Here is a 26,720-nt window from a genome sequence, read left to right on the forward strand (position 1 = left end):
TTTTTTGTTGTAATTTATTTCATTAATTTTACTTTATTTTTATTTTATTTATTTATTTATTTTTAATTCTATTTTTATCTGGTTCAAGACTCTTCATCCTTGTATTTAGCAAACATCAACTGCTTGTATTGTTTCTTGAATTGGCTCATCGTTGTTTGCATTGTTTGATTTCCTTACTCAATCCATTCCATAGTTTGATTCCACATACTGAAATGCTATGGCTTTTTAACGTAGTCCTAGCATAGAAGTGTTTCAAATGTACTTCTTCCCTGAGATCATATTTCTCCTCTCTTGTAGAGAAGTATTGGATGACATTTTTAGAACACATACCAAACCTAAGTTAGTCCAATGATATAATTTTGAGAAATATCCATGACTTTTTCTTTTCTCCCCCCCATGACGGTAGACTACAGTTGATGGTAGCAGGGACAGACATTAGGAAGGGGGGGATGTGTTTGCATGTTAACAAGGTTTTTATTGATCCGTCCGCACTCTCCTACTTTTTGACAGCAAGCTAAAAAAAAAAAAAAGAGCAACCCTGACACTCCGCTGTGCATTTATTCCGTGCACAGTCGTGATAGTAATTCCACGGCGTTCAAGGTGATGCAACAAAGTGAATTCAATGAAGTCTTACTCACCGTAAAACTTGAGTCATACGGCGACGTTTAAGGGTTAATTTCCTACTTCTCCAGCCTGACCTTCATCCTCCTCCATCCTTCATCCTGACAGCGCCTGGAGGATTGCTGGTAGATAAGCTGTGGCTGCCATGCATTTCACCTGCAGTCCCACAGACTGGATACTTCAGCAGCAATACAGGGAGGCGTTCATTTGGACTTTCAGTGGTCCTGGTGAAGCTCGCTAGTAATAATAATAATAATACATTTTACACTGTTGGATCCTATGGGGCTGCACGGTGGTCGAGTGGTTAGTGTGCAGACCTCACAGCTAGGAGCCCTGAGTTCAATTCCACCCTCGGCATAGTAAGACATAGTATAGACTCACATATGATAGGATTATTATAATTTTTTTAACCTCTCATCAATGTAACAAGAGTGCCACCTAGTGACCAGTGTAGAGTACTACATATCATATCTTTGAATGCATCTTCCGAATGCCTTATATTTGTATTTTACTTTACTTGGTCATTTTATTCCCGAGTTCAATTCCACCCTCGGCTATCTCTGTGTGGAGTTTGCACGTTCTTCTTCAAAGATCCTGAGACTTTTGGAACAAAAAAGACCCAAATAAATCTGATTGGCTGTCCATCAAAATCTATTTCTGTGTAATGTTAACTATCGATGTATTATTGCTAAATACAAGGATGAAGAGTCTTGAACCAGTCATGATGTGCTATATATATCACTATATTGACACTTACTATGGTACCCATTATGTCATTGGATGCTCATATCACCTCGTACTTCGGTACAAGGTACATTATTAAAAAAAAAACAAAAAAAAACTGTATTATGGAAAGCAGGAAGTGAACAAATATAACAGTTACTGATTGTAAAAATAAACTGTATTATGGAAAGCAGGAAGTGAATAAATGTAACAGTTAAAAAATAAAAATACTGTACTGTAGTAAAATAAATTACAACAAAAAACAAAACTTAAAAAATTAGAAAAAAATAAAAATATATAAATAAAAATAATAATAATAAACTGTAATTATATTAGGAAAGCAGGAAGTGAACAAATATAACCACTTGTACTTCGGTACGTGACAAAAAAAAATTACAAATAATTTTTTTTTAAAAACAACAAAAAAAACCAAATTATTTTAGGAAAGCAGGAAGTGAACAAATGTAACAGTTACTGATTGTAAAAGTACCAGATGGAGGGGTAGGATTTAATAAGCTTTGCTTCTTCCTACTCCTTTTGGACATGTGGAACTGTGAACTGATTATGTGATGCATTCAATTGTAATCTGATGCATGTTCAAATGAAATTAAACCATTACCATTACCATTATCATTACCATTACCATTACCATGTATTGCTATTTTTCCACTTGTACCATTTTTTTTGGTCAATTTTAATCAGTAACACACATAGAGAATGTTGACCGGTGCAAATGTAATAATATTCCTCAACGCAACTTATAAATCATGTCTGAAACAAACAAACCATACCATCCCAGTTCCTAACGTTCCCACATTGGGCAAGTTATGGATTAACCTACATTCCGACGTTGATGTGTGATGTGATAAGAGAGCCTGTCACTTTGCGTTAAGCCGACTGTGACATTACAGGATGAGAATCAGCCATGTTTTGTCATACTGGTGATGGACTTTCTAATGATAATAATAATAATGATGATGATCTTAATAGATGACCCCTAATGACCCCTACTAATGGATACTTCCAGAGGATTGATGTGGTTGCGATTAGAAGTACAGAATAGAGTTTGAAAGTCATTCTAACGCTCCGCTCGCTCACAAAGGGACTGTTGGATCTCAGTAAATGAAAATACGAGCGTCTGGTCTGGACCTGCTGTGCTCTGAGATGACTTCCGTGATGTATTGGAGTCTGCGGAGTTATACATTTCCATTTCCTTGGCTGACAGCCGGATGTGTGATTACCTTATTATTAGTCGTGGAAGGTCAGCAAGAAGATGAAATGTCTGAAGCAAGGTGCTGAGACCGCTGTCTGGGTTTTCCTGCTCGCTTTTTAAGCTGTCATAGTCCAAACTGGGATGTGGACTGGAGTGATTGTATGGATTGAGTAGCTTTTTAAAGGTCCTTTTATTGAATTCATGTATTTTCCGGAGGTTGGAAGTTGCACTTCACAACATACAATATATATTGTTTTTAAATGTTCATTCATACTGACTTACATGAACCGAGGAGTCAACATTACAGCTAAATGATGTCAAATGAGATCGGGAGCTTGGTGAACTTGCTTGTTGTCCTCCTGGGATTGTTCTTTATTATATTACCTTAACATAAGGGACACCTATTTTTCCTGTTGTTAGAGTGTTATTGTGTAGCTGAATAACTGTTAAACGTGTTAGCATACACCGTTAAATGTGAACATGAGCCTGTTGTTTTGTGTGTTATGATGTCATCGAATAAGTTGCTTTGACCGAATAAATGGCTGTTTTTGGTCTTCAAGTTCAATCCGCAAAATTTTCAATTTGCAAATTACCGTATTTTCTGGACTATAAGTTGCACTTTTTTTCATAGGGTGGCTGTTCCTGCCACTTATACTCCAGAGCGACTTATAAATGAAAAAAATACGGTAATTGATTGTTATATTGTTAAATTTGCATTTTCATCAGTAGTGCATTTTTGGCCTTGTGCGACTTATACTCCGGAGCGACTTATAGTCCAGAAAATACGGTAATTTGCAAATTGAAGATTTTGTGTCAATGACATCATAACACACAAAACAACAGGCTCATGTTCACGTTTAACGGTATATGCTAACACGTTTAACAGTTCCTCAGCTACACAATAACATAGTATAAGTCGCACAAGGGCAAAAATGCATAATTAGGTAGAAAAAAACATACATAAGTCACACCGGAGCATTTTTTGCAGGTAATTTATTTTACAAATTGAGCGAGGGAGTGATGTTCGAACAGGGATGTAGCGAGGGACGACTGTATAGATATGCGAGTCTGAGTCAAGTCCAGACAAGACAGGTCAAAGGTTAAATTTTAATCCCGACAAATCATGAAATCAGCACTACTAATGAAAATGCTAATTTAACAATATAACAATCAATTACCGTATTTTCTGGACTATAAGTCACTCCGGAGTATAAGTCGCACAAGGCCAAAAATGCATAATTAGGTAGAAAAAAACATACATAAGTCGCACTGGATTATAAGTCGCATTTTTTTGCGGGTAATTTATTTGAACTACTTGACCAAAACAGACATTACGTCCTCTTGGAAGGCAAGTTCTAACAATAAAAGAATAGAGAACAGGCTGAATAGGTGTAAGATATGCTAACACAATGCTTATTCAGCTACACAAAAACCTATGAAAAGTACGACTTAGTCCAGAAAATACGGTCTTTTTTTTTCTACAAATATTTTATCTTTTTTTAAATTACTGCTGATTTAAAAATATATATTTTACATTTACCATATTTCCTGGACTATAAGTCGCTCCGGAGTATAAGTCGCACAAGACCAAAAATGCATAATTAGGTAGAAAAAAAACATACATAAGTCGCACTGGAGTATAGGTCACATTTTTTGCGGGTAATTTATTTGAACTACTTGACCAAAAGGTCAAGGTCAACAGAAAAGGTGTCCAGTGTTTATGGAACATAAACACTTTTTTCATTTATAAGTCGCTCTGGAGTATAAGTCGCAGGAACAGCCAACCTATGAAAAAAAGTGCCACTTATAGTCCGGAAAATATGTTTTTTTACATTTTCATGACATTTTTAATTGATGAAACTTAAAGTACGAAGCGACTTATTTACACAATATTACACTTGCGTTTTTAATGTTAATTAAAACATGGACATTAAGATGTGTAGCGAAGCCTTTTTTCTTTTTTCTTTTTTTTTTACAAAGTGGTGGTCTCAGCTATCTCGGGATGGGTCAGCGGTGATATGCCTGATATGACTACACCATTTGAGCGCCTCGTCTCTCAAAAGTAAAGTAAACAAGTGAGAGAGATGATGCATTTAGATCATATTCCTGTTAGAAACTCATTTAAAAGTCTTTTATGCATAAGCCGTTTTTGTTTCTTTTTTTTTAAAGCCAAATAGAAGCAAAGAAAGACACGAATAACAGTGCTGTCGCATCGTATGGCTTGTTTACAAAGCACAAAGAAAGCCCTAAAACCGCTTCTTTGCATGCGTGCACAACAAATCTGCGTGATGCATCTTGACAAGCTCCAACATTTATTCCCCAGCACATTCACTGGCAAGCCAGGATGAATTAGATTACAGCGGAACCTCCATTTCACCTCTTTAAGTTACAAAACCTCAGACTTCAAGTCAGCCATGATAATAATAATAGTTATTCTAACTGTATATTTAAGCAAATTGTATGTATTCTTGGCCTAAATGAAGCATAACAACTGAACTAACTCAAATGCAAACACAAGGTACAATGTAGTGAATGTAGTATTCTACAGTGGCCACTAGGTGTCAGTAATTGGTGCACCGTACGTGATCGCCAGAACAGGCATTTATTGCACATTTAAATTATTTCACAACAGGCACGATAATAATAACATCCATCAATTTTCTATACCGATAATAATAATAATATAATATATTAATAATAACATAATAACATAATAATCATAATAATAACTTGGACTACTGTTAGGGCTGTAACCCATGACAAGCCAAAACTCACCTAAGAACCCTTCAACGTTACTTCTTGTCCTCCACACGTCTGTCCGCCTGACATTCAGCTCCAGCGGGGAACACATTTACTGTGACACACACAAAAAGAGGAGTTTTATTTATGTCTTAAATGGCTTATTACCTATTATTATGTCTACTATATTGCGTATCATGAGTGCAAAGCCATTTAAAGCCGTCATTAGAGGGAGGCTGATGTCATTGCAGCACCCCAATAATGCTTCCTCAGACACAATGCATTATGGTAAAGCTTTAAAATAGGTTTTTTGAATTTTAAATGCATATTGGGGCTGCATACCGGAGGAGTGGTTAACCTCACAGCCTCACAGCTAAGAGACCCGAGTTCAATTCCACCCTCGGCCATCTCTGTGTGGACTTTGCATGAGCTCCCCGTGCATCCATGGGTTTTCTCCGGGTACTCCGGTTTCCTCCCACTTTCCAAAAACATGCTAGGTTAATTGGCAACAGCTGGGATAGGCTCCAGCACCTCCGCGACCCTTGTAAGGATAAGTGGTAGAAAATGAATGAATGAATGAATCCATATTGGTACATGTTTGTATATTCCGCAGTGTTTTAAGTTTGTGTTAAGTTGTTGTGTGATGAGTTTAGTGTCTATAACATGACACCATGAATCAGACTGTTATATTGTTATATATAATAACCTATATATATTATATATGATAACCTCCTGCAATTTCAGATGGGTTGACAAGCTTGCGAGTTTTCTCATAGCTTGTGATTGGCTCGTGCCAAAGCAATGCTACTGACTCATGAGCAGCACAGGATTTAAACAATTTGTCATAGTTCTGAAGTAAAGGAGATATATATCACAAGATCATAATACAGCCATAAATTAGCAGCATCGCTGGGTTCAAAGTTTAAGAAAAAGTAGCAACTTTTACACCAGAATGGACATAAAAGTTTTATGATGCTGACAGTTTGATTCTGGAATTTTTTATTTTGTATAAAATTTGTCAAAATGTGTTGAGAGCAATAACCTAGCATCAGGATGTTCACCAAAATGTGTGTGAGAGAGAGAGAGTGACAGTCCAATTACGGGATTGTTCTTTTAATCCGAGCGGATGAATGGAGATGGGATGCGCCGCGCTCGAGTGCTCCCACTATTGTTTGACCTCTTCTTTTCTTGCATTCTTTGCATTACACACACACACACGCTGGTGCGTTCATGGAGCGGATCGTGCACAGCCAACACATTGTTGCCATGCCAAGGGGGCGTCGCCCATGTGTGACGCAAAGTCTATATTCATCGAAATTCCACAACGGGGTCGCTGGGCCGTGTTTTGACATTTTCTTTGCCCTCGCTTTGCACTTTGGTGAAAAAAAAAATCAAGCTGGACTGGTGGCCAGCCAATCACAGGGCAGATTCCCAGTCACATTCATACCTATGGACAGTCTTCCCGATTTTCCTGATTTCCCAACTGTGTGGCCTACATAAGCATTAACTCCCATCCATGCATTTTCTATGCCGCTTATCCTCACTAAGGTATGCTGGAGCCTATCCCAGCTGACTTCAGTCAAGAGGCGGGGTACACCCTGGACTTATTGGTGATAATGAATTAATTGAATGTGTTTCTCAACATTGTTAAATATGGCCGCCTATGTTGTCGTCTAAAGATCACATTTCAAGCAACACGGCGTCGTGCTTGCAACCTGCGCATGTCCTTTCCTCCCTCATTGCTGCTCAAAGATGTAGCGAGCGGATCGGTTTGAAATATTCAATGCCGCTGACGCTGTGGGAAACATGTACGTATTGTGTATTGTGAGGGGCTGATGTGTTGCCATGGCAACTGCTGCTTACACTCTAAGTGGCCCAACGGGGTGTGGAATCATCACAGCAGCCCAAAGCGGACATAAAAGCGGAACGAGAGAATATCTGTGAAGATTTCAAATGTCGGGCGGCACGGCGGACGAGTGGTTAGCGCGCAGACTAGGAGACCAGGGTTCAATTCCACCCTCGGTCATCTCTGTGTGGGTTTTCTCCGGGTACTCCGGTTTCCTCCCACATTCCAAAAACATGCTAGGTTAATTGGCGACTCCAAATTGTCCATAGGTATGAATGTGAGTGTGAATGGTTGTTTGTCTTCATACTACATGTTCTTCTTGTAATATTTTGAGTTTGTTCCCATAATATTTCTTTAATATTTAACATCCCCAAAGCTACTGTAATTCTAGATTAGATATATTACAACTTTATGGCAACTTCTTTAATATTTCAACTTAGGTTAATCAGCGACTCCAAATTGTCCATAGGTATGAATGTGAGTGTGAATGGTTGTTTGTCTTCATGCTACATGTTCTTCTTGTAATATTTGGACTTTGTTCCCATAATATTTCTTTAATATTTAACATTCCCAAAGCTACTGTAATTCTAGATTTAGTTGGTTTATCATTATATTACAACTTTATGGCAACTTCTTTAATATTTCAACTTAGGTTAATTGGCGACTCCAAAATGTCCATAGGTATGAATGTGAGTGTGAATGGTTGTTTGTCTATATGTGCCCTGTGATTGGCTGGCCACCAGTCCAGGGTGTACCACGCCTCTCGCCCGAAGACAGCTGGGATAGGCTCCAGCACCCCTTGCGACCCTCGTGAGGAAAATCGGTAGAAAATGAATGAATCTTCATACTACATGTTCTTCTTCCAATATTTGGACTTTGTTCCCATAATATTTCTTTCATATTTAACATTCCGAAGCTACTATAATTTTAGATTTAGTTGGTTTATTATTATATTACAACTTTATGGCAACTTCTTTAATATTTCAACTTAGGTTAATTGGCGCCTCCAAATTGTCCATAGGTATGAATGTGAGTGTGAATGGTTGTTTGTCTATATGTGCCCTGTGATTGGCTGGCCACCAGTGCAGGGTGTACCCCGCCTCTCGCCCAAAGATAGCTGGGATAGGCTCCAGCACCCCCTCGTGAGGATAAGCGGTAGAAAACGAATGAATGAATGGATTTCAAATGTCAGCCTTCAACGCTCTGTGGTCATCATTATTGTTATTGTTTACACAGGAAGTAAATCCCAGGATGGCGCCATCTCCGACATGGAGGAGCTGCCCGTTCCTCAGAGCATCAAGATCAGCAACATCACCTGCGACTCTTTTAAGATCTGCTGGGACATGGAGCAACGCGGAAAGGAACGCATCACGCACTACTTCATCGACCTCAACAAGAAGGAGAACAAAAACTCCAACAAGTTCAAACATAAGGTAAGAAACCCTCGCCGCCTGTCAATCATTCGACTCGACCAACACTACCTAACGTCATTCATCTTCCGCCAGGATGTGCCCACCAAGCTGGTGGCCAAGGCGGTGCCCCTACCCATGACGGTGAGGGGCCACTGGTTCCTGAGCCCACGCACCGAGTACACGGTGGCCGTGCAGACGGCGTCCAAACAAACCGACGGGGACTACGCAGTGTCTGAGTGGAGTGAAATCATCGAGTTTTGCACGGCTGGTGAGTCGCAAGGAGATCCCAGCTGGGTGGAAGGCGTTATTTGGTGTTGCATTTATAACTCTAGTGGTTAGCACGCAGACCTCACAGCTAGGAGACCCGGGTTCAATTCCACCCTCCGCCATCTCTGTGTGGAGTTTGCATGTTCTCCCCGTGCATGCGTGGGTTTTCTCCGGGTACTCCGGTTTCCTCCCACATTCCAAAAACATGCTAGGTTAATTAGCGACTCCAACTTGTCTAGGTGGATAGGTGGACAGATGGTGCTGTCTGTCAAACATATGCAGCATTTCTTTTCAGCATTAGTCCTTCCAGCTTGTAGTTGAACAATGCCAGCTCACTGTTTGTATTCATTATAATGTATTTAAATGAATAATGAGGGCTGCACGGCGGTCGAGTGGTTAGCGCGCAGACCTCCCCGTGCATGCGTGGGTTTTCTCCGGGTACTCCGGTTTCCTCCCACATTCCAAAAACATGCTAGGTTAATTCGCGACTCCAAATTGTCCATAGGTATGAATGTGAGTGTGAATGGTTGTTTGTCTATATGTGCCCTGTGATTGGCTGGCCACCAGTCCAGGGTGTACCCCGTCTCTCACCTGAAGACAGTTGGGATAGGCTCCAGCATGCCCGCGACCCTCGTGAGGATAAGCGGTAGAAAATTAATGAATGAATGATTGACTTTCTATTCCCTGGCATGACATACCGTGACATACCGTGACATACCGTGACATACGTGTAGAGAAGCAAGCACTTAGCTGTCCGTTAGCAGGATTTGTTAGGATAAGCACAGGACGGTGATGGTAAAGTCAAAACAAAAAGCGAGGGATTAAAGAAAGCACAGAGGGGAAGCTGTGTCGTTTATCATCCCATGCAGAGGTCGATGCCTTTAATGCAGCTGGAGGTTGCTGGTGTGGGGGGAGGGGAGGGGAGGGGAGGGGAGGGGAGGCAGCCGGTCATGTGATGGAGGGAGGAAGGGAAGGGAGGCTCCAGCTGGCCATGAAACAGCACAAAAATGCAGCAAGCTACAACATAGCATGCTATTCACCACACACGGTGTGTACAACATAGATTCATGAACGCCTCCATTAATGAATTAACCGCTGTCATTAAAACATTAGCTATGTTTTTAGGCAATAGCTGCATTTAATGAGTGGTCAGCTGGATCTACCTTTACATGCGCTTTAATTAAAATACGGGTTGAACCACTCAGATGAAACGTCGGTGTGTTCCACTTGGCTTATTGTTGTTGTTGTTGTTGCCATCAATGCTAGGAATGCTAGCTAAGCAGTTTACGCCTTCACTGCAGTGACAACATTGGTTCTGTTGCTGCTGTGTTGTGTAATCAGGGATTAATAGTCCAAAATATGCAACCTTTTTTTTTGCTAAATTAAATTAAATTAAATTAAATTAAATTAAATTAAATTAAATTAAATTAAATTAAATTAAATTAAATTAAATTAAATTAAATTAAATTAAATTAAATTAAATTAAATTAAATTAATTCATTTTCTACCGCTTATCCTCACAAGGTTCTGGAGCCTATCCCAGCTGTCTTCATTCGAGAGACGGGCTACACCCTGGACTGGTGGCCAGCCAATCACAGGGCACATATAGACAAACAACCATTCACACTCACATTCATATCTATGGACAATTTGGAGTCGCTAATTAACCTAGCATGTTTTTGGAATGTGGGAGGAAACCGGAGTACCCGGAGAAAACCCACAAACTCCACACAGAGATAGCCGAGGGTGGGATTGAACTCGGGAATAAAATGACCAAATAAAGTAAAATACAAATATAAGGCATGCGGAAGATGCATTCAAAGATGTGATATGTAGTACTCTAGACTGGTCACTAGGTGGCACTCTTGTTACATTGATGAGAGGTAAAAAAAATCCCAATCCTATCATATGTGAGTCTATACTATGTCTTACATTATGTCTTATATTGTGTCTTATATTATCTTATCTGTAGTTTGGCTAGATACCTGCCTATACTTAAGACTATTTACTGTGTCACATGATTCTCTTCACCTGCTTTTCCCTGTTTTTTTTTGTTCTAGATTATTCCACTGTGCATCTCAACCAGCTGCTGGAGAAGGCCGCCGCCATCTCCGGCCGCATGTTGCGTTTCTCCGTCTTCTACAGGAACCAGAATAAAGAATACTTTGATCAAGCGAGGTATGCTGCCAATCACTGCATTTCACAATGTTAATGTTTATTAACACTTTTATTATTTTTACACCAAAATGTGTACGCCTGTCAGGTCTGGCAAAAGATTTTAGGAATGGTAATGGTTTAATTTCATTTGAACATGCATCAGATTACAATTGAATGCATCCCATAATCAGTTCACAGTTCCACATGTCCAAAAGGAGTAGGAAGAAGCAAAGCTTATTAAATCCTACCCCTCCATCTGGTACTTTTACAATCAGTAACTGTTACATTTGTTCACTTCCTGCTTTCCTAATAGAGTTTTTTTAATTTTTTTTTATTTTTAAGTCGTTGCATCGTTGTGCATTGTTTGATTTCCTTACTCGTTACTTAGTGGTCTCGAACACAAACAACCAAAACTCACTGAGTAGCACTTGGGGAAAAGAATTGGCCCGTGCCACCAGTTTCACAGGACGTCACCAAATTTGGTGGAGACGTCAATCGGGTCTGGACGCACAAAAAAGTCTCAAGAAGCCATGTTCTAAAACAAACAGGAAACCAAGAATTTGTGTTTAATTTAGTGGAAAACCAGGGTTTGTTTTGTATTTTTGACCATTAGCCCTGTCTAGCCCTATCTGTGAATGTCAATAGCTCAATGTTACAAGATGCTACTCAATGATACATGATCTTCATCATAACTGGTACATGTCATGAACACGACACAGTAATTCACTTCCTGAATTCACCTCAACGCCACCTCTTAGATGAATTTGCGTGGGCGTTCAAGGCTGCTTGTTTTGCATTTTAATGAAACATTGTATCCTTTTTAAACCGTTTAATACTGGTCTTCCTAGCGCTGCTTCATGTGACCTCAAGCCAGGGATTTAGTATCAGTGCGCTGTTCTAAGAACAAAGCTATTGATTGATGCGCACATTAAACTGATGGGATGATACCAAGACAGTGCATCTGTCCGTGGAGTCCGTATATTTAAATGGATCAGTCATTAGTGGTTCTCCATATGCAAAAAGACTTTCATGACTCCCATAAAAAGGACACGTGGATGCAGATTATTTGCTCAGTATCATTTTTATGCTTTTCGATATTTAGTCGGAGTTTATTTCAGCATCGCCCATTTCCCGTCTGGTGTAAGCGATTCGTCAAAGTTGCTTCCATTAAAGGTGGAGATCACCATTACTGCTGCTCCACGAAGCCCCGCGTGGGAGCTGAATAATTATTTAATGACGCCCATAAAGCATGGACAGTATGGATGTGAGAGGTTGATGGTTTTATAATTGAGGGGAAATATCGGCAGCCCGGATGGTTGACTGTTTTTAGTTTCCTGTTCTTTGTCGTAACGAAATGATCTTTTATTTGGGGTTTTTGTTTCCCTGGCAGCGTTAATGTCTTTACCGTAGTGGAGGCCGCAGATCTGTTTATTTCATTCATAATTCATAATGCGATCCTCTCGGCACGGCACCTTCAGGATGAAGAACCCCTGGGGTCAGGGTTTTAGTTTTTAGGCTCTGAGTATGGGTTTTGTGTTGGGGTAACATTTTACCCAAACCTGACACCAACAAAACGGTTTTCGGATTGGGTTTCGGTCTTTTGGTTAATGTTTGGGTATGGGTCAGGTTTTAAGTTTAGGATTAGGGTTCTGTTAAGGGTAGGGCTTTTCAGTCAGGGTTCGTGTTGGGTTTAGGATTTATGGCCAGGGTTTGGGTTCGTGATTAAGATCTAGGGTTAGGTTTTTGGATTGGGGGTTAGGAGTTTTAGGTTTCAGATTTAAGGTTAATGTTTTTGGTATGAGTCAGGTTTTAAGTTTAGGTTTAAGGTTTTGTGTCAGGGTTGACCATTAGGGTTAGGGTTTTGTTTTTCACCTTCAGGGCAAGGGTAGGGCTTTTTGTTCGGGATTTGGGGTGAATATTTTTGGCCCGGGTTTGGGTTTGTGGTTAGGTTTTTGGATTGGGGGTTAAGAGTTTTAGGTTTCGGATTTAACATTAATGTTTTTGGTTTGAGTCAGGTTTTAAGTTTCGGTTTAAGGTTTTGTGTTTGGGATGACCATTAGGGTTAGGGTTTTGTTCTTCACCTTCAGGGCAAGGGTAGGGCTTTTTGTTCAGGATTTGATGTTGGGGTGAATATTTTTAGTCAGGGTTTGGGTTTGTGATTAGGATTTAGGACTAGGTTTTTAGGGTTGACCTTTGTTCTTCACCTTAAGGATAAGGGTAGGGATTTTCAGTCGGACTATAGTGATGGGCTGCGATTGGCTGGCGAGCAGTCCAGGGTGTACCCCGCCTCGGCATAGAAAATGGATGGATGGACTATAGTGTTGGGTTTAGGGTTTATGGTTAGGGTTCTGCAAGTGGACTCCAAATTGTCCATAGGTATGAATGTGAGTGTGAGTGGTTGTTTGTCTATATGTGCCCTGTGATTGGCTGGCCACCAGTCCAGGGTGTACCCCTGTCAGCTGGGATAGGCTCCAGCATACTTGTGAGGATAAGCAGCATAGAAAATGGATGGATGGAAGCTCTGCAAGTGTGCATATGAATAATATTGGACAGCTGTCAATCAAACCAAACTTACTTGATATTAAATACGGGATGTGATCATGATCCAGGGAGGAGCAGGAGAACCGAATGCTTCCATCGGTGAAGGACAACAGCGGCAGCCATGGGTCTCCAATCAGCGGCAAGCTGGAGGGTCTCTTCTTCAGCTGCAACACAGAGTTCAACACGGGCAAACCCCCCCAGGACTCCCCTTACGGACGCCACCGCTTTGAGGTCCAGGCCGACGCCCTCTTCAACCCCGACACCAACCTCTACTTCGGGGACTTCTACTGCATGTACACGGCGTACCACTACGTCATCCTGGTCCTGGCCCCCAAAGGCTCCCAGGGGGACAACTTCTGCAAGCAGAGGCTCCCCGCCCTCGACATCGCCAACAACCGCTTCCTCACGTGCACGCGGAGCGAGGACGGCGACGGCGGCCTGGTGTTCCATCACGCCCAGGACGTGATCCTGGAGGTGATCTACACGGAGCCCGTGGAGCTGACGCGGGGCACGGTGGCGGAGATCAGCGGGCATCAGCTGATGAGTCTGTCCACCGTCAACGCCAAGAAGGACCCGAGCTGCAAGACCTGCAACATCAGCGTGGGACGCTAGCGAGGATGCGGGACGGACTTCCTAGTGCACTGACCAACATGCATGAAGCAGCTGATTTAAACACACACATCACTTAGCATCATCAATGTTTCAAAATAAGAGTCCTTCCATGTAAAAAAAAAAAAAAAAACGTCGCTAACATGGCTGCTTCTTTGTTTTGCTCATGAATGCCTCCTTTTTGTTTCTTATTCTTCTCTAACGTTTCTTTACACCCCCCTCTCGTGGCATGAACCGGTACTACAGTTTCCCCCAAGGCTGCAGCATCCAACCAAAGGTATAAAAAAAGAAAAAAAGAAAAAAAAGCTGTGCAATCCTACTGTCAGTGAACGCAACAGCCTGTAAAGTGATGGGCGATCTGCGTTAACCTTTAACGAGCATGAGGCCGTCGTTCGTGCAGCATGAGTGTACCGGGAGTACTGCGGTGGTGTCGTTGCCGTGGCAACCGTCTCTGTTGTAGCGTAAAGAGGAAAGGGGGAAAAAAAACAACAACTGTTCAGTGGGATAAATGTGAAAATATATTTATTTTTTATGGATACATTCATATGTAGATACACAGTATATATAGTTATATATACCAGAAGTGCACACACACACACACACACACACATGTGATTCATGTCAAAGACAGCATTTAAGATTGAACGGGATTCCTGTCAAGCGAATGAAGGGAGAGACGTGATGATGCAATATAATGTTCATGTTCACATCGTTGGTCAACGTGAACGTAAAAACACCACACAGTACACTCGTTTCCGTTAAGTCAAACAATGAAGGACTGAAAGGTTGGTTGCATTTCATACACGGGAGTACCAGGGCCACACCGACAACGAGGAATTCTGGGGGAAATTAACCCATGAGAGTAAAATGCTAATTACAGGAATAATGTCAAACTATAAAATGAAAACTTTGTCTTTTTATTTACGGTATGTTGCTTTTTTTCTTGTAATTTAATAATTTGCGTCTGATAACATGAAGATTTAATAATATTTGATAATATTACTACTTCATTTTTATACTTCTGTTGTAATAATACAACTTTTTTCTTGGGAAGAAAATATGACTTCTTTCTCAGAATATTACTACTTTAACATAAGTGGACCCCCCCCTTAAAGTATTTAATCATTAATTTTCTACCGCTTATCCTCACGAGGGGTACACCCTGGACTGGTGGCCAGCCAATCACAGGGCACATATAGACAAACAACCACTCACACTCCACACAGAGATGGCTGAGAGTGGAATTGAACTCGGGTCTCCTAGCTGTGTGGCCTGCGTGCTAACCACTCGTCCACTATGGAGACTCAAAAAAAGTATTCATTATTAATATTCATTTATTCATTCATTTTCTACCGCTTATTCACACGAGGGTCGAGGGGGTGCTGGAGCCTATCCCAGCTGTCTTCGGGCGAGAGGCGGGGTACACCCTGGACTGGTGGCCAGCCAATCACAGGGCACATATAGACAAAAAAAAACACTCACACTCCACACAGAGATGGCCTAGAGTGGAATCAAACTCGGGTCTCTGAGTTGTGTGGCCTGCACGCTAACCACTTGTCCACTGTGGAGCCTCAAAAAAAGTATTTATTCCTCATTAATATTGTGACTTTTTTTTTGATTGTTTGGAACAATTTTGGAACAACAATAATGTTTGCCTATATGACTAATACTATATATGAAAAAAATATGATTCTTGTATTATTATATTTTTTACATATTACAGTTTTCCCCACATACTGTAGTCTGATGTAATTCTCCTAGCGTTACAAGAACTTGGCTTCATTCATTTTCTAAAATGCTTGTCCACACTTGGTATTGGGATTATGCTGGAGCCTATCCCAGGTGGGATACACCTGCCAACTTTGCCATTTTTCCCCGCAATCTGACCAACTTTACGGTGATTCCTCACCATTTGCCATTTCTTCCTTTGCCTTTCTGTGTGGCCCCCGTACCCCTTCATCGATTGGATGCCTTTATTTTGCCTTTATTAAGCAGACTCATAATTCACAACAATAAGAATAAGAATAAGAAACAATTAGCAAAGTGCCATAAATACACCTACACTAATGTTGACATTACTCATCATGTACAATAAAGTACGCTAGTACGCTACATGACATACACGTTGCTTCATCTTGTGCTTTTTGGACTTCCATCTTCCTGTAAAGTGCAAACGAGCTCATTCAAGTCCTGTTCGGGTTCTTTTGTTTTTGTTTGTCAAGACTAAAAGCTCCACTGTGAGAAGCTCAGCTGCTCTTGGCTGTTTCCTGTTTTTTACTGAGCAGAGCCTCCAGGAGGCGGAGCTTTGCTTTGAGGTTCTTATACTGGCAGTACTCGTCTGCCATGGGGCCGCGGTCCTCCTTTTGACAAACCCTGCAGGAGGAGACAAGAGGACGCTAGGCTTATTTGTTGACGGCCCCTAAGTTGCCTTAACTGGGATGGCGTTGTACAGCGTGTGTTGTTAGCACGGATAAATGACTGTATTTACATGGATGGCGTACACTTTGCAGTCTTGGCGTCTTTCCTCGGCTCTCTGTGCTGTATCGGTGACTGATGCCGTTATACATTTTTCCCACGCAAGTTCCTTCCTTTCTCCTGATTTCGTTGGATTTTGTTGTTATTTTATTCTTTGTTACTTGACACGATGCATTGTTCAAACCAAAATGCTCCCGAGTTTGTTTAAAGATGGAATAAAACTCAAAAGCAAATGTTTACTTAAGTGTGTGTGGGTGTTTTTTTGTGGGTACCTGCCACTCAGCGTGTAGAAAAGATCCTCAAACTCTCGCAGCGCTCGATGAATCCGACGTTTTTCCAGCCGGGTGATCCTCAGATGGTCCAGTAATTCCGATCTGCATAACGAAAACACGCCACAATGAAGATATCACATCAAACAAGTTCATAAAATATCAATGTCTTCTACCTGGAGGCCTCATGGAGTGTTGCCATGGTGACCACCTGCATCTGGAGACACTTGACCTCCTCCAGAGGAGACACCAGAGGTGTTTCTGACATTTCTAAGGGGAGAGCAGGCAACGGCGACCCAGACGATATACTTCCTGGTGTGGGGCATTGCTCTTCATCAGAGCCCTCCTCTTCCTCCTTTCATTAATGTGAAACAATAAAAACAGCAAGAGTTCAGTGACGTCCATTGGGACTGTGTAATTTCATGTAGTGGCCTTTCAAGGCCACCAGAGGGCAGCAGAGGTACAAAAACGGAGGTGGCCAAAATCAGGTCAGATTTGATTATGACTGAATAAAAATGATACTATATTTTATCATCTAATATTATAACTTAAAAAGTACTTTTTTCGTTATAATTTACTACTTAGAATTTTTAAAAATGTTTTTTTTGTTTTTTGAAATTACAACAAAATCAACCTTTTTCAAAATAATTGTTCTAGAGAAAATAAAGTCTTTAACAAAAAAAAATATTACAATGTATAAAAAAAAAGAAAATAATCACAATATTACAAAAATAATATTAAGATAAGAAAAGTAGCAATCTTAAAAGGACAAAACAAATCTTGAATTTAAAGAATTTTTTTTGTTTTTTTGGTTTTGAAATTACAACAAAATAAACTTTTTTCAAAATCATTGTACAAGAGAAAATAAAGTCCTAAAATAACAAGAAAAAATATTACAATGTATTAAAAAAAAAGAAAATAGTCACAATATTACAAAATAATATTAAGATAAGAAAAGTAGCAATCTTTAAAGGACAAAACAAATCTTGAATTTACAGAAAAAAATTGCCAAAAAAGTTTTAAAATTACAAGAACAAAAAAAACAATATTACAAGAAAAAAAAATGAAAACAGCTGCAATGTTATTTCTTGTAATAACCTGACTTCTAATGTGACAAATATTGTTGTGGTCACATGACAACCACTGAGCAAAATGGCGTACTCACGATGGTGGTGATGAGTGTGGGGGACGGGGAGGACAGCAGTAACTGCTTGAGGACGTGATAGCGCTCATAGAAAGGCATGATGGCGGAACACTCGTGGACTTCACTCTGAAAGCACAAAGAGAAACCACTTGTTATACTGGCAACAATAAACATCAAATACCCAAAACTATTTACATCTTAAATGGCTTATTTACTTTTATTATGTCTATTTATTGGGTAAGACAAGTGTAAAACAATTTAAAGACACACACAACAGGAAGTATGCTGTCCAGAAAATACCTATTTATGTCTAATACATCTTATTTTCTCAGATCTGGCTGGTATATTGGGTAACATGAGTGTAAATGTGACTATAGGGGTGTTATTTCCTGTCTCGAGGGCTCTAATCATGTGAAATACCCGGTTTCTATGAGGTTTGTGATTAGACATAAACATCATAGATTAGCCTTACCGGGCGTCCATGGAGACTCTCAAAGTAGAGGAGACATTTCTGCAGGCTGGACTTCTCCAAGCTCATCTGGGAATGGTTCATCTCCTGCACATGAAGGCATCACCAGGGTCAGCATGACAGTTTTAAGGCTTCCGTGTCCCCCTTTTAAAGTGTCCCCCTTTTAAAGTGTCCCTGTCAAAGAGAGACGCCGACCTTGATGCTGTCCGGCAGGCCGAGCTCCCGTCTCCTGTCCTTCAACGTGCTGGTGATGACGTGTAGCGTGTCCTCCACGCTGGGCTTGTTAGCGTTGCTGTTGTTGTTGATGTGCTCCAGCTCGGGCCCCGAGAGTGCCGCCTCCCTCTCGTTGCTCCCGCTCAGGTCTGCTGGGGGGTTCGCCGCTCCTTTGAAGACACCTTCCTCCATGTGACATAATTTGAGTTCTGCACACACAGAAACAGAAAGACGTGGCATTTATGTGCTTGGTAGTAGACTTATCGGCCACATTATTAGGTACATCGCTAGGCTCTCATGAAGCTAATCACAAATAAAGGTGTGTTTGCATCACCTTTAAGCTGCTTGCGGCTCTTCAGGAGCTCCGTAACGAGTCTGGCAACTTCTGGATGTGCAGTCTTGTCGTAATTGGAAGGCTAGGAAAAACATGGAATGAGAGGAGACACTTCCCACGTCCACGGATGGTGACTCATTCGTTTTGTCTTTGGTGTTCACCTTCAGCCTCTCCTGCTCAAAATGCTCCTCCAGCTGCCTGATCCTCTTCCTCAAGGTCTGGATGTGTCTTTTCAGCAGCGACACTGACGAGGAGCCGTCATCCGGCGTTGCGCGGACACTGCAGCGCGCCCTACGGGCGGGACAAACACGTCTAAAAATGACTGACCTTTCGGTGAAGAACTTGAGTAACAATAAAAGTGTATCTTACATGCGGATGTGCTGGGAGCATGGCGGAGAGGGGGCGCTGTCGGGGTCCAGGTTGTAGCGCAGACTGCTGCTGAGGTTGGGGCAGCGTGGCGATGGGACCGGGCACTCGCTGGTGGTAAAGCTGGAGAGGAGAGGGGGGCTGCTGGTGGAGCCCGGAGAGCTCGACAGGGCGTCCTCGTCTCCTGGGGGAGCGGCGTTGGCGGGCGCAGGACCACATCGTGAAGAGTCGGCGACTGGCAGGCAAAATAAATCGATGAGTCATCAAACTTTAAGGTGAAAGAAAGGCTGTCACGCGGTGAAAGCACGTATTCGGTCCTGACAAGGATCCCACAGATCCATGTTGTTCCCGTGCCGAGTGCGGGTTTTCCCCGTGTACTCCAACATTCCAAAAACATACATGTTAGGTTCACTGGCCACTCCGAGTTGGCCGTGGGATTGTCTGTATGTGTCCTGCCATTGGCTGGCTGGAGACCTCTCACCCTAAGTCAACCGGGGTAGGCTCCAGCATACCCTCGCAATATAAGCTTATGAGAATAAGGTCATCATTACAAGAAAAACAAGAATAAATGTGTAATATTATGAAAATATTGTCGCCGACTCTCCTCTTCACTATTTTATAGTTTTAAAAAATAAAACACATTTTTGAATGTCTATTATTATTCATTTAAGCTAACTGGATTCATTCTTGACCTAAATTAAGCACTTTAAGGTCTAAAAATGTCTCAGTCAACTAAAATACAAATATGTGGCTTTCAGAAGACGCATTTAAAGACGTGATATGTAGTACTCCACACTGGTCACTAGGTGTCAGTGCTGTTACGGTATCGGTTCCTGTGATTGTGTAGTTGCCAGCTGCTGTTTAGAGTGTACAGAGGGTACAGAAGTGATGTTGTGCATGCTACGCTAGGTTATGGCTAGCTTTTAGTGATGTGCGATACCACCGATTCAGTTTTCGACCTGACTAAAATTCAGGTTGGTATCGGCGAAATCGATCCAGGACTGATACTTAGCAATTTCCCCCTGTGTGTCTAATATATTATCTAGTATAAGTAGTGTATTTCATATCATATATAGAATACCAGACATTTCATGAATGTATAAATTCATTCATTCATTTTCAACCGCTAATCCTCACGAGAGTTGCTGGGGTGCTGGAGCCTATCCCAGCTGTCTTCGGGGCGAGAGGCGGGGTACACCCTGGACTGGTGGCCAGCCAATCACAGGGCACATATAGACAAACCGGAGTATAGCATACAAAGCATAGAAAAGTTATCTACAATATGGTTTATAGCACTATTAGAGCCCTCTAGACAAACACTAACACCCCTATAGTCAGCTCTACACTCGCATTAACTGAAAACTTACACATTAGCATTAGGAATGCCTAATGCTAACATTACTGAGTACTACATATCATTTATTATTCAATAGTCACAAAACAATGATCATTCATTTTCTACCGCTTATCCTCACAAGGGTCGCGGGGGTGCTGGAGCCTATCCCAGCTGTTTCGGGCGAGAGGCGAGGTACACCCTGGACTCGTGGCCAGCCAATCACAGGGCATATGGCTGATGTAGACAAACAACCATTCACACTCACATTCATACCTACGGACAATTTGGTATTTCGCCAATTAACCTAGCATGTTTTTGGAATGTGGGAGGAAACCGGAGTACCCGGAGAAAACCCACGCATGCACGGTGAGGTCTGCGCGCTAACCACCCTCATTATTCATTGAAATACATTATAATGAATACAAACAGTGAGCTGGCATTGTTCAACTACAAGCTAGAACGACAGTGTTTCAAGAAATGCTGCATATGTTTGACAGATAGCACCATCTATCCACCTATCCACGCACCCACATTCACTCTTGTTTTCGTGGGTGCAATGTCGTGAGTGACTCATGAGTCCTTCCTATTGGCACCACCAGAACCACAGTAGTTTCATAATAAAGTTAACAGACTTGTCCTCCCAAGCGGCGGTTGTGATGTCACTAGCGGTGACGTGCATGTGACAAACACGCCGCCATGCATCAGCGTAGTGCTGGAAGCTCAGGAAGATGATTTCACGCACTCACCAAGCCGTGATGGGTCCACTACGTCCTGCGTTGGCGCCGGCGGAGGCGAGTGGAGGAGCGGCATGTGGTCCGCATGCAGGCTCGGCTCCCTGTTCAAAAGAGGCAGCGGGTGGGATGGCGGGTTCTTCTGGTCCCTGGGGTCCTCGGGCGCTGGGTTAGGAGGGGGTCCCGTGTCGGCCTCCAGGGCTTGTAGCTTAAGGGACGGGCTCTGGAAACAGAAGCAGAACATGGCCGAGGTGTCTTTCTTAAAGTCCTCCGCAGGGATAAGGATGAAGGTGTCACGCGACGTTTAGCGCGTGAAAGGAAGCGGTTAAGGTCAGTCCAAGCATCCCGTCGAACATGGCCGCAGCGTTTCTCAAACACGAGTCAGAAGGATGAGATTCCCCACATGTGAGCAGCATCCATGTGTGGGATCCAGCCAAGAAGTCCATTAGCTCAGGCGGACACGTCCCTAAATGCACATGGCATTCCTTCCGGCCGGCATTCCCTGCACTCCCGCTGCCGAGCTGCCTCCACATGGATTATTCATCAGGCACGGCAAGAAGGGGCGCGGCGGGAATACCGCTCGTGTCGGTGCGTGCGGCGTGGGTGTGTGTGCGCGCGAGGAGGACGAAGAGGAGACGTGAGGAGGAGGGGTTTCCACGGCAACGTTGTCAGAGCGAGCCAGGGAGCTGATTTGATGGCGCTGCAGGGGAGTCACGGAGAGATGTTTGCCTCCGTGTCGCCAACATGGAGGCTGGGGATACAGCAGTTTGCTTTCAGGCTGTTGTGGGTGGGGAGGTGCTGTGACATCATCCTCATCCTCCCCATCGGCGGCGTCACGGCTTCAAACTGCTGCTTTCTCACGCTCCTGGGCTGTTCATTCATAAAAAAACACAGCCGTGTGCGTCACCGGTGGGGGGGGGGCTGGCATCTATAGAAGCACAAGCAGGCCAGCTCACGCATCTACGGAGGTGTAAAATATATATATATAGGATGACACGATCATTGAAGGTGCCCTGTTGTCATAGATACCCCTTAAGGTAATTTATGTGGCTAAAATGGCAGCGAGGGTTGGATGGCTCTGCTGCGCGTCACCGTGGCAAGCCTGTAATTATCAGCGCGTGTCTGTCAGGGAAGCAAGACAAGCGGACACGCTGATCGTGTGCCGCGCCTGTGCTGCGGTCCTAAATCTGCACGTACACAATAAAAACATATGGTCGTGTCATGATCCATAATTAAACATGCACATTGTTCTCCACCTGCACCGCCCACTGGGATGCATTACTATAGCTTCTCTCTCTCTCTCTCTATATATATATATATATCTATATATATTACTATCAGAACTTAATAAAAATATTTCTAATATTGTGCATCTTTTTCTGTAAAAAATATTTTTTTTTCCCTTTCAATTTAAGTTCAGAATATAAATATTTTTGTGAGATTTTTCTGTACTTTCCTTCTTGTAAATATGACTTTCTAACACAAATTTTTGGGGGAAAGTAATTTTTTTTATTTAAATTTTAATTTGGATGATCATTCTACTGACTGTAGTTTGTATTTTTTACAAGCACAATTTGTACTCTTGGAACAATTACTGTAGTTTTCACTGTAGTTTTTTTTTTCTTGCTATTTTATGACTATTTTTGTTGTCATTATTTACAATTTCCCTTGTACAATTGCAAAAAAAATCCTGTAGTTTTGTCAGTTTTTTTCTGTATTAAAATGACTACTTTTTTGTATATAAATACATTGTGTTTCCTTTGCATTTATGTTGGAATTTAACAACTGTCCTTGTAGGATTTAGAGATTTTTCTGTACTTTCTCTTGTAAATATATGATTTTTCTAACAGTATTTTTAACAAAAAAAATACACAAAGATTGTGACTATTTTCTTTAAAAAAGTTTTTGTATTTTTTTTCCAACTATGGCAGCATGTTTTTTTTTACAAACATAATTTGTATTCTATGAATTTTAACATTACTGTTTAAAAAAATAATAAAAGCAATATTGGTGATTTTTGAAAATTTATGAAAATTTATGAAAAATTTATGATTTTTTTTATTACATTATTTTTGTAGCACAATTGCAACTACAATACATATTTCCTGTCATTTTATCTTATTTTGTAATTTCAAGATTTTTTTCCCTCCATACAACTTTTTTCTTAACTTATTTGCTCTTTTGTAATTCAATGATTTCCCTCTTTATGTAGTACATTTGTTTCCTTAAAAATACAAATTTGTTGTAGTAATATTACAATTATTTCTTTAAAAAAATTAAAATGTTTCAAAATATCCACAAAAATGGTTTTCCTATTTCCCAATGTCACAGTACATAATGAACCACAGCTCCCCAGTGCCTGCAGCACTCATGCAGCCCTAGACCACCCCGTTCCCACCACTAGTCTTGTATATTGACTTCTACAGTATTGCCCCTTGAGAAGATCTATTAGAATTGGAATTCACCTGCTTTGATACTGTTGGTACCTTTACCTACTGATGATGGGAGGACAGAGGATCGAATCCGCAACCTTCAGGGTGGGAGACAACCACCCTACCAGCTCAACCATGGCGCCCATGGTCTGTATTTCTATTGCCGTGGCTGTGAGTCTTGCGACATCAGCCGTGCAGAAATGAGACGACCTGTCCTGCAGCTCTTCTGCGGACGCCCGCCATACTAGGTCAGCCCAAAGTAGCCAGTCAAAGGGGCCACGTGAGCCCACCCGCGGCAGCGCCGTGTTATTTGGACTGGAATCGTATCAAAAGCATGTCTGTGAGCATCACGCCGCTCTAATAACCCACTTGTCACAGCAAATGCAAAAGGAGTCGGGCAACGGAGGAGGACAACAACTGTAGTGTCCACAGACATCACATCACATTAATACAAAGCAAAGCAGCAATGTCAGGCAGGGCTCTTGGGACTTGGGCAAAGAAACATCCTCTGTAAACTTCACCAGGGGGAATTCTGACCTATTTTGACAAGCAAATGGAGTAAACAACCAGCTAAAACACCCGCTACTTCAAGTATTGTCATTCACATGAGTACACAAAGTTTTAGAGAGCAGCGACAATTTCTTTCAAAAATGTACTGTCTTTAAAGATACAGTATTAATACAGTATGCAGCTTTTAGGACACCATTCAATTTTAGCAATGCTTCAACACAGGGGTGTCCAAAGTGCAGCTTGAGGGCTATTTGTGGCACATAGCTTTTTTTTTATTGGCCAGTGGCACATACTAAAAATAAAATTGAACAAGCAAGCAAAAAGAATGGAGTAATTTTACAAGAATACATTGAAAAAACATCAAAAGTCATAATTTCACAAGAATAACATCGTCATAGTAGTACGTATGTATATATAATAGTAATATTTCAGTAGCATAACATTGAAATATTCAAGAAAAAATATTTTGCTAAACAAAATAATGTAGGGAAAAAAGTAATAACATTATAGGAATAAATTAAATTTTATTATAAGAAATATTATAAGAAAAACATTTATAAGAATAAAGCTGGAAAATTAAAGAGCTGTAATTTTACAAGAATGAACACAAAATACCACAAGAAAAAAAGCAATTTTACAAGAATAAACTCATAATATTCCGAGGAAAAAATTATGTAATTTTAGTTGCATAGAGTGGAAATATTAATAAAAATTTGATTTAAATGTTTATTAAACAAAATAAGGTTGTCATTTTTGGAAGGTTACTATGGTAAGTAAGTCAAAATATTAAGTGAATAAAGTTATAATACTACAAGAAAAGTTGAAATATTTGGAAAATCCCCCCAAAAAAGTAAATAATTGCAAATTTGATACTAATTCTAAGCTTTCATTTGTCACTATGTGGCCCTCACTGGAAAAAGTTTGGACACCCCTGCATGAGATCGTGCGGGTGTACCTAATTAAGTGTCCAACATGTGTGTACATAAGGGTACGCTTTAAAAAGCATCTCTACTAACATGAGGACAACCTGCGGCGAAAGAGACGTAGCCATTAGGAAGGAAGGAAGGAAGGAAGGAAGGAAGGAAGGAAGGAAGGAAGGAAGGAGCGTGCGTCCATGATGAGCACTCGATGGTCAACATGGTACAGCGACTTCCTGGAGGCACAGCCGCTCGCCCGCTGCCCTCAATTACAGTGTGGCCACACACGCATGCACACACACACATACATCATCATCATCATCATGACACACAGCGGGATGTCTCCAGGCCAGAAGTAGGCCACGCAAGTTTGAGTCGCATTCATTGCTGCTGAGCTCCATATTCATGCTTATGGTTCATCTGAACCAAAGACTCCCACCCACGCCGACACGCAGTCGTGTTAGACCAACACTCCATTAATCTTTCCTGCAGATGTCGGACTCCAGAATCAAAAATGCTCAAAAAAATCCTTTGCAATAACTGTGCAATTAAACATGCAATAAACCGTGCAATAAAACCACGCCTTGGTCAACTACTGCATATAGTGTATATGATTTGTATTACCATAAATTTGCACTTTTAGACATCCACCTTTATTCATTCATTTTCTACCGCTTTTCCTCATGAGGGTCGCGGGAGGTGCTGGAGCCTATCCCAGCTGTTTTCGGGCGAGAGGCCAATCACAGGGCACATATAGACAAACAACCATTCACACTCACATTCATACCTATGGACAATTTGGAGTCGTTAATTAACCTAGCATGTTTTTGGAATGTGGGAGGAAACCGGAGTACCCGAGAACATGCAAACTCCACACAGAGATGGCCGAGGGTGGAATTGAACCCTGGTCTCCTAGCTGTGAGGTTTGCGCGCTAACCACTCAACTGCTGCGCAGCCTAGTCATCCACCTCAAAATATTAAAAAGGTCACCTCAGAAGGGGGCTGACGACATCGGAGAAGGCGGGCTGGAGACGATGGGAGGCCGGGGGAGGATCTTGTGCTTCCTGAAAAGATGAACCAACACGGTGTTGCACACTCTCTGCTCCTCCAGCATCTTGGGTCCTGCTGGAACGCTGCGTCAGGAAGACATGGAAGACCGTTCAGCATCTCGTGTCTACTACTGGTGTCTACTCTGACCCCACACAGTCCCAGCATGGACTGTTTTCACGCCTGGTGTCGGGGAGAAGGCTCTGCAGCTTTCCGCTGTAGAAGAAGCAGGTTTAGAGACAGCTACTTCCCCCTGGCCATCAGACTGCTGAATGCCAAATAAACCCTTCTATAAACAATTTACTGTTAATGCTGTACATTGTTCATATATGATGTAATATAATTATTC

At 41.6% G+C, this 26,720-nt stretch overlaps 3 protein-coding genes across 9 annotated transcripts in view; 1 reads left to right on the plus strand and 2 right to left on the minus strand.

The window, feature by feature from the left end:
- The window catches only part of phyhiplb (phytanoyl-CoA 2-hydroxylase interacting protein-like b), a 31,338-nt gene extending 14,256 nt beyond the window's left edge, over nucleotides 1-17,082 (plus strand). For 3 of the 4 annotated variants that reach the window (XM_058058448.1, XM_058058447.1, XM_058058449.1), the window contains exons 3-6: nucleotides 8,379-8,575; nucleotides 8,648-8,822; nucleotides 10,882-10,999; nucleotides 13,588-17,076. In XM_058058448.1, coding sequence (XP_057914431.1) covers nucleotides 8,379-8,575; nucleotides 8,648-8,822; nucleotides 10,882-10,999; nucleotides 13,588-14,131 — 1,034 coding nt within the window. In that variant the 3' untranslated portion in view covers nucleotides 14,132-17,076. Of the gene's footprint in view, nucleotides 1-8,378; nucleotides 8,576-8,647; nucleotides 8,823-10,881; nucleotides 11,000-13,587 lie in introns of all 4 variants that reach the window. The other variant, XM_058058450.1, reaches the window with a different exon arrangement.
- On the minus strand, nucleotides 1-22,288 carry fam13c (family with sequence similarity 13 member C). 3 transcript variants are annotated; one of them, XR_009120364.1, is made up of 12 exons: nucleotides 21,481-22,288; nucleotides 19,402-19,633; nucleotides 19,194-19,323; nucleotides 19,033-19,114; nucleotides 18,681-18,907; nucleotides 18,489-18,572; nucleotides 18,038-18,142; nucleotides 17,049-17,227; nucleotides 16,876-16,977; nucleotides 13,554-14,579; nucleotides 5,333-5,411; nucleotides 1-777 (listed from the first exon to the last, which is right to left on the minus strand). XR_009120364.1 is itself a non-coding variant. In XM_058058445.1 (10 exons), the coding sequence occupies exons 1-10, from the start codon at nucleotides 21,707-21,709 to the stop codon at nucleotides 16,375-16,377; spliced, it is 1,497 nt and encodes a 498-aa protein (XP_057914428.1). In that variant the 5' UTR covers nucleotides 21,710-22,209; the 3' UTR covers nucleotides 12,490-16,374. The 3 variants fall into 3 exon arrangements, 1 of the variants encoding a protein (XP_057914428.1); XR_009120363.1 differs by having other exon boundaries at nucleotides 13,554-16,501; nucleotides 21,481-22,209; XM_058058445.1 differs by lacking the exons at nucleotides 1-777; nucleotides 5,333-5,411 and having other exon boundaries at nucleotides 12,490-16,501; nucleotides 21,481-22,209.
- Nucleotides 21,545-26,720, minus strand: part of LOC131107927 (protein FAM13A-like) — an 8,182-nt gene continuing 3,006 nt past the window's right edge. The window contains exons 5-6 of one of the 2 annotated variants that reach the window (XM_058058452.1): nucleotides 26,315-26,457; nucleotides 21,545-21,688 (exon numbers count right to left, since the gene is read on the minus strand). In XM_058058452.1, the coding sequence (XP_057914435.1) occupies nucleotides 26,316-26,457 (142 nt within the window). In that variant the 3' untranslated portion in view covers nucleotides 21,545-21,688; nucleotide 26,315. Of the gene's footprint in view, nucleotides 21,689-22,341; nucleotides 22,426-26,314; nucleotides 26,458-26,720 lie in introns of those variants that run through there. The other variant, XM_058058451.1, reaches the window with a different exon arrangement.

This window comes from Doryrhamphus excisus, chromosome 20 (genome assembly GCF_030265055.1).
Source record: "Doryrhamphus excisus isolate RoL2022-K1 chromosome 20, RoL_Dexc_1.0, whole genome shotgun sequence".
NCBI lineage: Eukaryota > Metazoa > Chordata > Actinopteri > Syngnathiformes > Syngnathidae > Doryrhamphus > Doryrhamphus excisus.